The 16,006-nt window shown below is 43.0% G+C and overlaps 1 protein-coding gene across 7 annotated transcripts in view; it reads right to left on the reverse strand.

Moving 5' to 3' along the window:
• Positions 1–8,228: 8,228 nt before the first annotated feature.
• Positions 8,229–16,006, reverse strand: part of EEF2K (eukaryotic elongation factor 2 kinase) — a 65,421-nt gene continuing 57,643 nt past the window's right edge. For 6 of the 7 annotated variants that reach the window (XM_038540081.1, XM_038540076.1, XM_038540077.1 and 3 more), the window contains exons 17-18: positions 12,938–13,116; positions 8,229–11,682 (exon numbers count right to left, since the gene is read on the reverse strand). In XM_038540081.1, the coding sequence (XP_038396009.1) occupies positions 11,573–11,682; positions 12,938–13,116 (289 nt within the window). In that variant the 3' untranslated portion in view covers positions 8,229–11,572. Of the gene's footprint in view, positions 11,683–12,937; positions 13,117–14,742; positions 14,790–16,006 lie in introns of those variants that run through there. The other variant, XM_038540082.1, reaches the window with a different exon arrangement.

The following is a 16,006-nucleotide window of genomic DNA, read 5'->3' on the forward strand; positions in this document are numbered from 1 at the left end:
CATATATATATATACATATATTCTCATGAACAATATATAGAATGATCTTCCGTATGTTTTCCACGTTCATAAATATTACGGTACCAAGATCATTCTGAATCATGTTCTTCTACTCCAACATTATGAAGTCTAACCAACACACAATGTGAATGTAAGTTGTTTATAATGTTATATTTAAGTTTCTGGTTAATATCCAGTTGGCACACACCCTAACATTTGGGCATTCCATATTTCTCTTCATCTTTAATTCCTCCTAAACTCAGTTTTTTTCCCCCAACTACCTTTTTAACATAAATACTGATATGCGAAGATTTCATTGCACAGGGAGAGTTTATTGCTTTTAAAAGAATTTTTTAAAAATATAGAAGCAGCCATCTATTGAGGACACAGGCTATCTATTGTGGGGGATTCAAAGCTAAATGGGGAATACTTACCTGGCAGGGGAGATACCATGATCACAAAGCTAAATGGGGAATAGTCCTTAAGATCAATAGAAGCATTAATCTAGTCGCAGTGTTTTAGTACTAGGAGGGACTTTGTGAGTTTGTGCTGGGTTTTCCAAAAGGAAATTTCCCCACAGTGAAGGAAAATTGCTAGAATATCTGCCTAATCTCACATTTCTAAGAATTGCCCGACCAGCCCAGAGAGCGGATCCCTGGCAATCACCTTTTGTGCCCTGCCCTGCCCTTGCCACACCATGGCCAGTGGGCTCTCTGGTAGATACAGGACTCAAGTCAGACCAATCAGATTCTTTTTTGAGAATGTAAACTGAGACATGGTGATTTCCTGATTTATTAATTTAATTAGATTTGACACAGAGTGTTAAGTGTTAGTGACTAAGACTGACTGGAACAAGGGATGTAGGGAGATTTGAGGTGGCCCTATTTTGTGAAATAGATTGGAGAAGTAGAGAAAGCCAGTACATGGGGGAGAAAAAATGATACGATGAGAAGAGTGGAGTCGTAGAGAAATCCTCAGGGGTTTTCCAGCTCCCAGCAGCAGATCCTTCCTAGGACCCAGTGGGATTCACAGTCTCAGAGACATCCTTTTATCATTGCAATGAATGCCCCCTTTCTGCTAAAGCTAGTGCTACCTGGTAGCTGCCTATTGTAAGAAATAAACCCCCGTTGTATGGTAGGGGCTCAAATAAAGCTAGAGATATTTCTGACAGAACATTTTGGAGCAATTCAGGTCTGTCCCTGGAGTTTCTTGCACTCTTGCAGCCCCATTACACAACTGTCTGTAACAATCAGGTGTGAAACTAATAAGCAGGAGACCCAGAATATTTCATCAGAACTCCCGGACTCTCAGGGTCCCAGCAGCTTTAAGGAGGGGGGGTGGAGGGAAGGGCTGAAATCCTGACTCTCCTTTGGTGTACCTCCTTCTGTGCCTCTGGTTAATGGGGCACAGGTGGAAGGGGGGAAGCACCACAGACCAAACACCACCCATCTGTACCCTGACCCCAGTCTAGGGACTGTCAGGTGAAGGCTGACTGTCTCTGTATCCTAACTCAGCTTCAGGCAGTGGGGATCCACGTGGGGACTCAGTCCTCGATCTCCTCTATTCTTCACTCCCTTGCTCCTATAAAAGAAAAGTTATCCCAAATCTGGATGGAGACCAAACTTTTCTCCACAAATCTCTTTCTGGAAAGAAATGAACATTCCTGATAAAATGCTTAAGCTTCTTCTTATGAAATTTAATAGCATTGAGATTTGTACTGTGAAGCTAGTTTTCTACCCACCCTGTTGACAATCATCTATCAGGAGCGTAGTGAACTTTCACAGAATATTCTTTTCTGCTTAATTTAATCATTCTTTCCTATAGACTGGATCTACCAGAATAAAGGCCAAAACAGTGTTTACTTTGTGCAGGGCGGGGTAGGGTGGGTGAAGGATATATTGTCTGGGAAGGCCCAACGGAGCTTTCTGGGGTGCCGAAAATGTTCGAAAGTTCACCAAGTTGTACACTAAAAATTGTGCAATTTCCTCTATATAGGTTGTACTGTATTAAAAAGTAAACTTTTTGAAATCTCTTCCTCCTAAATATGAATCTTTGAATTAGCCTCCCAGAGGATCCACGCCTACAGCAAGATTATAAACAATTTTGAGATAGGCTTGCAACAAAACCATACGAAAAGTTTAACACTCGCCTCTAAAACTTCAGGGCCCTTTTTCCTCTTCTTCCCCAAAGGGAATACTCTGGATGAGAACCTGTTGTTTTTGCCTTCCCAGAATCCTTTCCCCCATTTTCTGGTTCCAATACGGATATTTTCCTTTGGGAAACACTACTGCCTGTGGTCTATGAGGGACAATCAATCAAACTGCTAAGGGGGTAGGCCAATCAGAGGCTTTAGCCTTGGGAATCTGAATCTGAATCTGAATCCAGTAGCCATCAATAGCAGGAGGGCAGTAAACTGAACTTCCAGACCATCTGTTACTTTCTGCTTCTTAGATCTACATACTTGACCTAGCACTATTCTTTCTGAGGCTTGATTCTTTCAATTTTACCTTCCATTCTGTAAGCTGCATACACCGCCCCCCCCAAAATGGCTTCTTTGCTAAAGTTACCCAGCATTGAGTTACCCACAACCAAGGCAGCCACAGGATCATGTAGGCTTCCCCAAAAGGAACTTGGTTCTTGCAGGAGACACATTGGCATTGTATGCAGAGCATATACCCTTAGGATGATGCCCTGAGCCCCCTTTTTTTAAAATAGATGCTTAATTGGAAATAAAACTGGGGTATAGGAGTGAAGTAGGGCTCTCCCTGGTAAAACAGGACATATGGTCACCTTATACCTTGACTACTCGAAGATCCACAGGCCTGAGTGAGATGTCCTGTGTTGAGCCACATCCAGCAGCAGGCCCTGCTGCTGGTGGAACTCTTCCTCTATTCCTCTAAAACTCTTTCAGTTTTGCAAACATGCTCCCTGGTGTCCTGGAAAGGTACTGGTGGGAAATAACACAACAGCCTCAGTTGGCATTTTTTATGTTGGAACGATGATGATATCTGCTCTTAGAAGCTTCTTTCTTGACGACTGAAAGCATTCTTGGCAAATGCTTTTGCCATGGAACCCCATGAAGCTTCCTTTTTCTCATCTGTGAAATGATTACAATACTACTGTCGTTGGTCACCAGGTTAGAGATAACTGTATGTGCCCAGCCCAATGTCTGACACACCATATATCGTGGTTGAGACTTGTGTTTCACATTTCACTATCTCTACAATTGGCCTGTATCTTGTGATCAATGGCAGGCAGTTTACTTCACTGATTTTTTTTTTTTTTTTTTTACTTACTGATTCATAAAATAATGGTACATCTTAAGATTGATGGTGTCTTAGATTCAGTAAAGCAGTAGATGCTCACTACATTAATTACTATCATGAATTTTTAACTTAGCAACTTTAGTATTTTTAACTTAGTGGCTATTTTAAATTCTTTTTTTTAAAGACTGAGAACGAGAGAGAGAGGGAGAGAGAGAGAGAGAGAGAAAGCACAAAAGGAGAGAGAGAAGCAGACTCCCCCCTGAGCAGAGAGCCCAGTGTGATATGGGGCTGGATCCCAGGACCCTGAGATCCTGACCTGAGCCAAAGGCAGACACTCAACCAACTGAGCCACCCAGGTGTCCCTAAATTCTTACTTTAAGTTGATAATTTTATCAAAGCTGTACATGCATGTATCAGGGCCATAAGTCTTGTTATCAAAATCAGCAGTATGCCTGCCCCTTCTGCCCCAGGCAACCATTTTCAACTTTCATCTGATTCTTCTGATATTTATCACCATATGTGTAAACAACACGCATATATATATTCATATATTTTCAGTTTTAGACATTCTTAATTGGCTTCCTACTAAGGAAGGTAAGAATTGAACTCTAGCCATTCCTACTTCCACCATTGAAAACACTCCCTGACCTCAGTCCTCCAAATATTCATATTGTGTTTTCATTGGTGTGGTAAGTAGTAAATGGCACTCACTAAGCCCGAGCTTAGCTATGCATTCAGCTATTATTTTTCCTTTTCTGGAAAATGTTTAAATAATCACCTTAGAAAAAAAATGTATCAAGTTTCTATGAATCCATACCTAACTTAACTTCAGATTTTCCATCCTTGCCACACGACATATAAGGTATTCTACTGCTTTAGTTTCTAAAAGACATTTCTCCCATAGCCCCTTATCAGGCCATAAACTTTTTTTTAATGTAAACTCTACCCCAATAAAGGGCTCAAATTCAGGACCCCAAGTCAAGAGTTGCATGCTCCACCAACTGAGCCAACCAGGCACCCCCACAGGACTGTAAACTCTAAGTTCAGGGCAAGGCCACCATGCTGGATCTTCCTACACTCTTGGAGATCTGATATCACCTCAGTCTGGTGCTGGATCCCATGCATTTCTTGTTAATCCCACACACACTACCCTTTCTTCTTTCTTCTTCTTCTTCCTCTTCCTCTTCCTCTTCCTCTTCTTCTTCTTCTTCCTCTTCCTCCTCCTCTCCTCCTCCTCCTCCTCCTTCTTCTTTCTTCTTCTTCTTCTTCTTCTTCTTCTTCTTCTTCTTCTTCTTCTTCTTCTTCTTCTTCTTCTTCTTCTTCTTCTTCTTCTTCTTCTTCTTCTTCTTCTTCTTCTTCTTCTCTTCTTCTTCTTCTTCTTCTTCTTCTTCTTCTTCTTCTTCTTCTTCTTTCTTCAAGATTTTTATTTATTTAAGTTAGAGTGAGAGAGAGAGAGAAAGCACGCACCCGGGCAGGGGTAGGGGATGGAGGAGCAGAGGGATAGAGAGAAGTAGGCTCTCTTCTAAGCAGGGAGCTTCATGGGGTGCTCCATCCCAGGACCCCAGGAACATGACCTGAGCCAAAGGCAGACGCTAACTGACTGAGCCACCCAGGCGCCCCTAGCCATTGTTTGATAGAGCAAATCTTCCAGTGTCTTCTGGAGAAAGAATACATGAAAGATTATTTTTTTGAGAATTTATAGGTATGAAAATGTCTTTATTCTTATACTTGATGAATATTTTGGGCATATGAGTGTTATGTTAAAAGCATTTTCCTCAGAATTTAGAAGGCATCATCTTCCAACTTCCAATGTTACTGTTGAGATTATGTTTGATGTTATTCTGATTCTCGATCTTTTGTATAAAACTGGTTCTTTCCCTCTGGAAGCTTCCAGGATCCTTTGTTCTCGTTGTTCTGAAATTACATGAAGATGAATCTTGGCACAGGTCTACTTTTATTCATTGTGTTAGGTAGTGCGGCCTGTTATTCTGGGAAACATACATCCTTCAGTTCTGAGAAATACTCTTGAATTTTTTTAAAAAGATTCTCTCCCCTCTAACTGCCTCAAACTCGTAAGTTAGGCTCTTAGACTTAAAAAAAAAAAAAAACTATTTTGTCTTAATTAAGACTATTACACTGGTTTTTCCCCAATAAATACTACTTAATATTAAGAACTCCAACTCTCAAGAATTTAGTTTATAATTGGGAAAACTAAAAATATGTATTAAGTCAGAAAGAAATGTGTAGGAAGAAAAACAAGTAGCTGTTTCAAATGGCTCATAAAAGGAAAATACCAAACCCTGTCCTAACCAGGGTTCCTTTTGGTGATCTGAAATACTTGTAAGTATGTCAAGGTAGAAGGAAAGAAACCAAATCTTTCTGGAACCCTCACTGTATTACAGTAAAAATATTTGCTTACTGATAAATTATTTGTATACTGGTAGGACTGAGTTCACTTCTTTAAATTTTAATGAACACATGGCAAATATAGTCTAGTAAAAATGACACTATATCTACATGCAAGTTCAATTTCTATTCAAAGCCAGTATGAAAATCTTATCTATGAAATTAAGATCTTAGAACTCCGATTCCAAATATTAAATGGCCAAGGGAAAGATCATTAAAAAAACACACATACAGGGGCGGCTGGCTGGCTCAGTTGGAAGAGTGGAAGAGCAGGTAACTATTGGTCTTGGGGTTGTGAATTCAAGCCTTGTGTTAGATATAGAGATTATGCAAAGGTAAAATCTTTAAACAACAAAACCACCCCAAAACAACAACAAAAAACACACATATATAATCTTGGGATGTTCTTAGCTAATTTCTTCACAAAAGTGGTAGTGATTTTAAGTGTTCCATTGTAGAACAGTGTACAGCTGTTTGCCGGTTCCTCTGACTTCTAGAATTTTCTTTCACATTTTTCATCTTTTTTTTTTTTTTTGGTTGATTATGTGGGAAAAAAAGGCAGGAGGAAATATAGATAAAATTAAATGCCCTTATAACCTGCAGCCTATTGATAAATACTTGAGGCAGGTAGAGCATATATAATGTTCATCCTGGAAGCTCCCAACTGTCAATGTTCACACCTTGCTAGAGGGAAAAACCATCTTGATTTGACATAGCAAGGCTTCCAATATCCTGAGTCATCTTTAGCATATGAAAATCCTTTTGAAACTTATCTTTACTTCCCCCAACCCCAAAGTATATAATCCGGTTGCTTCTCACAATTCTGGGGCCACAGCAGCTCTGTCCCTGAGGCTTTAATAAAATCACCTTTTCTTGCACCAAAGACATCTCAAGGATCCTTTCTTGGCAGTGGGCTTGGGACCCCAACAGCAGTACCCCAAAAATTGATGTTGTTGTTCCACTTCCTGGGAGATCTCTTCCATTATTTTCCAACCCTGTAATTTAATTTACTCATTTCTGTAAGAACATACTCAATTTACAAGAGCTCTTTTGTTGTGTGCATTTTTAGAACTGCATCTGTTCTTTTGTGGGTGCAAATTTTTTTAAAGGATTCTTATTTTTAAGTCATCTCTACACTCAATACAGGGCTTGTACCCACAGCCCTGGGATGAAGCATCACTCTCTCCACTGACTGAGCCAGCCAAGCGCCCCTGCAATATCTTAGCTGAGGAAATTAAGGATAGTTTTTTGTCTAAGGTTTCCTTCTTCCCGCATTTTGTTTCCTCCAAGATGGTTTCTTCTGTTCGTTCGTTCTGGTGTTTTTTGTATGAAATGGTTATGGATGCTTACATAGGGACATGGGGATCTTTGGCTGGCTATTCAAGAATGAGGCTTTAAAGGGTTTAAAGATTTTATTTGAGAGACAGAGTGAACAAGAGAGAGCACACATGAGCAGGGGCAGAGAGAAGTAGACTTCCCCACTGAGCTGGGAGCCCAATGCAATGCTTGATCCCAGGACCCTGGGACCATGACCTGAGCCAAAGGCAGACCCTCAATCAGTTGAGCCACCCAGACACCCCTTAGCCCTCTTTTCTGTAGAGTAGTTGGACTCTCTACTGTGCTTGGCCTCCCAGGGTTCTTGAGGGTGATGGACAGGTTGCTGGCTGGCTACACAGGGGAGGTGAGCTAGTGTAGCTGTCCAATACTTTTAAGTCGTCTTCAATTGACCTTGTATTTTTCACCCATTTCATTTTCCCTTCCAGAGGTTCCTGGTGCCAATGCCTCAGTCCTTGCAGGGGGGGGGGGGGGGGGGGCTCTCAGTGCTAATTCAATTATAATCCCTCTGCTTTCCAGCCTCATGGGCTTACACCATTAAGAAAATCTCCTTTCTGTCATTTTGGTGGGGACTCAGGAGGAAATGGACCAAAGTATGTGACTTCAATGTACTAGGCTTAAGTTCAAATTTCTTGAAGTTAAAAAAAGCATTAATCTGAAACCAAATGCTCATACCAGCAACCACGATTTTCTTAAGTTCTGGATCACAAAGCATCTTTAACATGCATTATCTTTTTTGAGGCTGATGACAACTCTGAAATGTAAAGATTTTTTAAAATTTTTTATTTATTCACGATAGACATAGAGAGAGAGAGAGAGGCAGAGACACAGGCGGAGGGGGAGAAGCAGGCTCCATGCAGGGAGCCCAACGCGGGACTTGATCCCAGAACTCCAGGATCACGCCCCCTGCCAAAGGCAGGCACTAAACTTCTGAGCCACCCAGGGATCCCCTTTTTTAATAAGATTTATTTATTTATTTATGATAGACAGAGAGAGAGACAGGAGGGAGAAGCAGGCTCCATGCCGGGAGCCCAACGTGGGACTCGATCCCGGGACTCCAGGACCACGCCCTGGGCCAAAGGCAGGCGCTAAACCGCTGAGCCACCCAGGGATCCCCTGAAATGTAAAGATTATTCTGTTTTATGGATGAGAAAAATCAGGAAAAAAAGAAGTTCACATACTTGAAAGCAACGGACAATGTAGGGCCAAATCTAGACAAAATTTTTTTAAAAACTAGAATTTATTAAAAATATTAAAAATCAGGAGACCTTGCATTAACAAATCCAATTTCAGCAGCTCTTGAAAGACTGGAAAATGGGGTGACACTGTGCCCACACACTTCCCATGGTGACAATCACTTGGAGCTGAATCCCACCTGCTCCTTTCAGATGAACCCTGGGCCCTCCAGACAGCTACTTCATCCAGGCAGCCACTTTGTCCCTTATTACTAGGAGTCATTTGTATTTGAGACTGGAAAGAAAGAAACCACTTTATTTGAAAAGACGATATGGAACTTGGTACATATGCAAAAATAAATTTATAACACAGGCCATTCCTCTGGGCCCCACCCAAGATCCACCTCATTTTGGTTAAATGGTTACCTTGAGACAAGAAACAGGAGTAAAAGGCATAAATCCATGCAGAGAAAATGCATATTGTCCCCTTTCCCCCACATAAGCTGCATATACCTTTGTAAACGTGTTGATTTGTAAATCATTTCCAGTACTGCAGACAAATGTGTTGGGATGAAAGGAAGTCACTAAGATAGCAACCAGGGTGATTTACCTGGCTTGGTTCCCCAAGTTTGCATTTGATGATGAATTCCCACAGTGCCCCAGGGGAGGGGATGGGAAGGGATATTCAGATGCACTGGGGTTGGGGATGGTTTTTCCCTCCTTACATCCAAAAAGTCTGCTTTAAAAAAAAGAAACAAAACCTATAGCAAAACTGAAAGGGACATTATACTCTAGATTAATTTTAACTTTTATTCCCAGGATCCTCTAAATAACAGCAGCTTTCAAATCTTAGCTGCAGCTAGCTGCTAACCAGCAGGGTCACAGCGAGAGTCTTATCTTTCAAAACCTTGGTTTCTCCATCTATGATGGAAGATATGGGACTATATCCCAGACTCTGCTGATCTTCTGGACCTTCACCTGCCCCTTGCACTTGAAGATGGTCTCTGATGTCTTCCCAATTAGGCTGGAATGTCCTGGGGTTCTCTGTCTTTTGCATGCCCAGAATCTGAAACAAAAAAGATGCCCTAACCACCTTTAGCAGACACAAAACTAGGTTTCGAAGGTGGGGTAAGTTCTCCTACTGGCTCAGGATCTTGGTATTTTGCAGATCATTGTACTCTCACTGCTCCTCAATAAGCATTTGCTTAGCTATCTATCCAGGCCATCCCAGCCTCCTGGAAGAGAAGCTAGCTGAGTTAAGGCCATAGAGGTGGGTGGATGGAACTGGAGGAGTGACACTGAAAGCCAATTCAGACAAGTCATTAACTGGTTGAAAGAAATCAGAGCCATGGATTAGGTGCTGACTAGGGTTGGTTCTCCATTTGCTCACACATTTATTGAGTGACTACTTTGCCAAAGCACTGTGTTTTTGAGCACTGAAAGCTGAAAAACTGAGATAGCTTTTGCCTTCAGAGTAACCCTTTGTCAAGGATTAGAGTGGGAGTCAGCAAACTACTGCCTGGGCAGGCTATTTTTGTAAATAAAGTTTCATTGGAATTTCAGCCAAGCTCATTCATTTAGGTACTGTTCCCGGGTGTTTCTTCACTATAACACCAGGGCTGAGTCGTTACAACAGAGACCATATGGACCTACAAAGCCTACAATATTTACTATCAGGCCCTTTACCAGAGGTAAGAGATAAGTCACAAGCAAGCTGCTTCTCATGTACATTTACCATATGCAATTTAACTATATGCACTGGTTTAAAACACACAAACAAAAAACCTAATGCAAGCCAACTTCTTGATTGAGTACAAATGAAAACAGGGTGATTAGTCCCAACTCATAAATGAAGCCAGTTGTGGTGAACCCACACAAAAATGAGGGATACTGTAATTTACAGGTGGTTTAAAGGATATTTTTCAAGGGTAATTCTGAGTATGTTTGATTTTTTTTCCCCTAGGGCACAGTCTGCAGTTCGAACACAATGCATACACAGGTTCACTGACTCCTCAATAAGCATTTGCTTAGCTATCTATCCAGGCCATCCACAGCACTTAACAGTAATGTGTTGAAAGAGCTGTTTTAATAGATAAGAACGGTCTGTATGTCATATTCTGCTTTTTTATGTTTTCATTTTTAAACACAGAAAGAGAGGCTGCTTTGGCACTTGGGCTCGATCAAAGCAGTGTGTTTGCTTTGACACACCAGCTGAGTCATATTAAGTCTTATTCCTTTTAAAGGGAAAGCTCATTAAGTACAGAGAGACGCAGCCTGGCCCTGGGGAAACTACTGGAATTAATGAGTGTTTAGAGTTCTTGCCCTCTCATCCTCAAACATCTTGGATAAATCTCAAGGGGCTGCTGCTGAACTCTTACTGCTGCAATTTACAAGAAAATCAGCCCAACTTCAAACAGAAAATGGCAAGGACAGGGGCTGGGGAACAGAGCCTACATACCAACGTGAGATGCTAAGAAAACACAGAGAAACACCGTACAAAGACACTTCAGTTACACGGTGGATGCTGCCGCTGAGATGCAGACTATGTCTGCTTGGAGGAAAGGCTCCAATTCCAAATTGCTGTTCTTACATATAAAAGGTTGAGGCGCACCCAATTCCACACTAGCTGATGGATAAGTTAGAGGTAGTAAACATGTGCATACAAAAAATCAAACCTGTTTTATAAAACCCACTGTAGAAGTCATGCTACAAAACGGAATTTGGCTGTATTCCAGAAAATCAGTTGCACTCGGGAAGGAAATTAAACTAAAAGATTAGCAAAGGGTCAGTGGGCGGGCCTTTGCCACCAGCAGAAGGGGGCCGGGTACCGTGCAATCTCATATCCACAGAACAATGCCATGCATGCTTCCAAATGCTCTGAGAATTAAGGCTTGGCACTCAGTCATGAAAACACACACCCCATGGAAAGTTGATGTGCAGCTCTACCTTCCCCATCACAACTCAGGATACAAATTCTGTGGACCTGAGATTTCATTTCAGTACAGCCTGAAACAGCCGGTGAGCAAAGCCCTAATTTTTTATCCATGGTGGTAATGTATTTTCTTAGATCACATGACCAACCCCCCCCCAAAAAAAACCCAAAAAAACAAAACAAAAAAAACCCTTAAAACCATATGTTGGTTCATTAGGCTGCTTTTTCAATTCCTGCTCCCCAAGATGCTGCCCCAAAGGACAACTAAGTGTCTCCACTCGTAGAAAAGACATTTTCAAGAGTCAAAAAACAAAATACAAAAGTTAATTTACAGCACACTAAAAATACTTGCCCTTCCTCGCCAAAAAAACCCCAGATAAGTCAATAAGTCTTCTCCCTCCCCCGCCCCGTCTTAGCCCTCTTGCGCGGGGCTGGCCGGCAGTGATTTCCCGGGCAAGCTACTCCTCCATCTGCGCCCAGGCCTCCTCCGCCTTCTGGTAGTACTGGTTGGCCAGCCGGCCCTTCATGGCTTCCATCGCCGCTTCGGCTGCCTGCGTGTACAAGTCGCCTGAAGAAGAGCAAAACGGGGCACCAAGAGGTGAATCACCTGTCGTTTTTGCCAGCGCCCCTTCCCCGACCCCTCCCTGGGAACAGCACCCTGAGATTTCTTTAAGGAGCCAAACGACTCCTTATCCCCTCAACCTCCCTGGAACCCGGGTGGACACGTGGTTCCAGCCTGGCCAATCAGAGCACTCCCTCCATTCCCACCAGGCCCGGAGGAATCACACAGAGCCAATCAGACAACCAGACTGCGGCGCAGCCAATCAGAGTAAGCCATCTCAATGAGCTCAGTGATTGGTTTAGGAGGTGGGTGGGTGATTGCATTTGAGCCAATGAGAATCAGGCAGGGGATTTTTATAAGACCCAATTGTGGGACTGCGTGAAAAAGTGGAAGAAATAAACTAGAAGAAATAAAGATTATTAACAGCCTCATGTCAGCTCTGGAGGGGTTTTGCTTCCAAGAAAATCTGTGCAAGGTATACAAAAACACTTGGTTTTCAGAGTTTTTTGGATTTAGAAATTTTAAATAAGGGACTATAGAATTCCACTATTATTTGCTTAGTTTGTTTTTTTTTAATACCACCTTAAAAAACTTAAATTTAGGCTCATCCTATGAAATCAGGAGTTCAGTATGTTTATTATGTAATAGAAAAAATATACAGATCAGGCATATCAACTAATGAATTGATAAACAAAATGGGGGCGCACCTGGGGGCTAAAAGCCACTGAACCATACATACACTTAAAAATGGTGAATTTGGGGCAGCCCAGGTGGCTCAGAGGTTTAGCACTGCCTTCAGCCCAGGGCGTGATCCTGGAGTCCCAGGATGGAGTCCCACATTGGGCTCCCTGCAGGGAGCCTGCTTCTCCCTCTGCCTAGGTCTTTGCCTCTCTCTCTGTGTGTGTGTCTCTCATGAATAAATAAATATTTAAAAATAAATAAATAAATAAAAATAAAAATGGTGAATTTTATGAAAATGTCAGTTCAATTTTTAAAACTGCAAAACTACCAAACTCCTAATATGTAACTATTGAAATAAGAATGTTCATCTGTATACCAGCTCCATAAAGCCCCCACCTGAACCAGCATCACATGGGCATCCTGGAGGCATACAGGGCCAGTAGGAATCCTTCTTCTCTCCAATGAAAGAAGAGACTCAGCCCTGCATTTTGCTATAATTTCCACTGAGACATGAATTATGTCCCTTCCAGCCCAGCCCTGCTCCCCATCCCCTACCAGGGGCAGGTCTGCCAGACCTTACCTGATCTCTGTGGGTCCTTCGCTAGCCCACAGCCACCGATGAACAGCATCTCAGCCTCCCGGGCCAGCAGCATGTACCGAGGCTCATCTTGCATCCCATCATACTCGCCGCCCTCATCACAGTCTGTCATCTCCAGGGCAGTGTTGTACCAGTGCAGAGCCTCTGGCCAGTCCTGGGACCTTCCAGGAGATAGAGATAGAGAGATAAAGTTAGAGGTTACCATGGCAACAGACAGGAGGGAGGAGGCCCATCAGCAGGAGGGGCAAGTCAGGGATCCCAGTGGGGCCACCACCTATGATTCACGACCCACAGTACCCAATGCTATATCTACGGGGTGTCATTCACATTGCAGATTTAGATATTAAGACAGCAGTCAAGTAGCTTTCCTTAGCAAGATTGGTGTATTACACAATTTTCCAACAGATGATGTAGAGTATCTTAAGGAAGAGGGCAATATTCCTAGTTTGTATAAAATCACACTGTGGGCTAGCATTTGCAGTGGTTAGGACACCAGCCAATCTGCCCTATGACTCAAGTAGGAGAAAAGGTGGGTGGGGGACCCTCTGCCAAGGCCTCCAGAACCATCCAAGCTAACAGTAACCACTCAGCCCCATCCTATGCCCTCCCAGTGCTAGCCAACTCTGGCTTTCCTCCAGCACAACACAGGGCTCCCCCCTGAAGAGTGGGTTTCTCTCTCTTCAGAGAGAGTGGCTCCACCCCTCAGCTCTCAACTCTTTTTCCCTACTATAGCACATAGAAGGCCAAGCCACCAAGGGCATACACAGGTTCCAATCAAATCTGAACAATGTGAAATACAGAGCAAACAGGGCAGCGGGCTCTTTTTCTTAGATTGTACTAAGCATGTGAGTAACTATTTATAGCACATCAGGAAAGAGCAAAGAGAGATGCAGATAAGAAAGTCTATAGGTCTCGTGAAATGTTCCAGGAGCAAACAGCTCCAGTGACTTGCTGGCCTCTCCTCTGAGGTCCTACCTGACCTGGATCTACCCCTGCCTTGGCTCCCATTAACCCATTAAAGCTCCCTCCATGCCAGACTGGCTGGGCCCCTTTCTCTTCCCTGAACATGCCTAACCCTGTCTGCTCCTTGGCCCTTGCACCTGCTGCTCCCTCCACTTGGAGCATTCATTCTTTGTCTTTCCATACCTGATTCTACATCCCCCCAACCTCAGCTCATATGTCACCTCGTCAGAGGCACACCCTACTTCCTACAATTAACTCAATCTCTAACTCTTCTGTTTCCTTATTCACTTGGGTATCATGGTTTCCCCTGGCTAGAACATAAGCTCCAAGAAGGCAGGAACTTTGTGTTATCCAGTGTTGCATTTCCAGGGCCTGGCAAATAGATTAGCCTCTCTAAATGTCTGCTGAATGTATAAATGTAAACAAGTGGCTGGCTGGGATGGGGTTCAGGAGATAACATTGATTCCATTTTATTTCATACAAAGGGCAACTCATTTGAAAATTACCAGTGACATATCCAACAAACTAGGATTTTAATAGTGGACTGGGAGCCACTAAATGATGTGATCTCACTCTTTTCAGCTTTGACCCTCCCCAGTCTAAAAGGGCAAAGGAGAATTGCCCCAAAAACATTATACAGGAAAGAGGAGAAAGGGCCTAATCTCTCCCTGCCCACCCCCACCCGACTCTACACCCAGTGGTCAGGGTGCCCACCCTGCCTCGTAATTTCCAATGACTGTTCCTTCCCTGTATCAAAGGGTCACTTCTGAGAAGGTTGAAACCACATAAATGCAAATTTGGGCCTACATGGGGCCCTGCCTTACCCAGAGCTGGCCCTTAATTAACGCTCCCTGAATGGAAGAGGCTGGAACTGCTTGGAATGAGGAAGAAGAATAAGAAAATGACTATAGCAGAAGCTATAAAAGAAAATTGTGATAGATTTAACTACATGAATATTAAAAACCAGCTGTCCCAAACCCAGTAACAATGGTCATCCAGAGGTACATGTGCCACCCTCCACCCCCCATTGATGATACCCATCTCTGAAAAACATTTTTTTAAAAAAGAGAAGCCTATGGGGGTGCCTGGGTGGTTCAGTCCATTAAGCGTCTGCCTTCTGTTCAGGTCATGATCCAAGGATCTTGGGATCGAGCCCCGCATAGGGCTCCCTGATCAGCGGGGAACCCACTTCTCCCTCTCCCTTTGCCACTCCTCCCACTTGTGCTCTCTGGCTCTGTCAAAAAAAATTTTTAAATCTTTAAAAAAAAAAAAAAAAGAGAGAGAGAGAGACAGAAGCCTATGCCTAAGAGTTGACAGCCTTAATACTAAAAAATTCTTTTTTTTTAATACTAAAAAAATTCTTAAAAACAACCCCCCCCCCCATCATCTTGAATAAAAAGCAAACAAAGGCATGAAGAGAAAACACACAGAGCAAAGACTTCTTAAGGACCTCAGAAACAAATACTCAACGCCCACCTCCAGGCCTCCCACCCAAGCCCTGCTTCCCCACTGCAATCAATGGGCGCCGGACATGTCGGCATTTGACCTGACATAAGCAAGTCATGTCTTTTTTGTTCACCGCCTCTCCATGCCAGTATAGCTCTGAGTCCACGGAGAAGCAGGCCAGTACACAGCGGACTGGAGGAGAGGGGAGAGGGCCCCAGATTTGGCCCTGTCACTTACTAGCTATCTCACCATGGGCAAGTCCCTTCGCTTCTCAGAACTAGTTGAGTCACCCATACAATGAGGCTAAAATATACTTGCTCTATGTCAGAGAGAAGTGTCGGTTCATTCATTCAACCACTAACCCAGGCCCTGCAATAAGTGCTGGGATTCAAGAGATGCAGGACACCTGATTCTTGCTCTCAGTGAAATAAAATCACACATATATAGATGTGGTCCAAATAGAAGAGGAATTATTGTTACATAGTAGAATTTGATAAATTCTTGGACTGCATATGTAATACAGGCAGGATGTCACATAACAAGACATTTTAGACACTGAGAGCTGGGTATGACCCAGCCACAGTCCTGACTTTCCTTAAACCCAGGGAGGGGAGATAAGACCTTGACCCAAAGAGGAGGGAA

Source organism: Canis lupus, chromosome 6, assembly GCF_011100685.1.
Source record: "Canis lupus familiaris isolate Mischka breed German Shepherd chromosome 6, alternate assembly UU_Cfam_GSD_1.0, whole genome shotgun sequence".
NCBI lineage: Eukaryota > Metazoa > Chordata > Mammalia > Carnivora > Canidae > Canis > Canis lupus.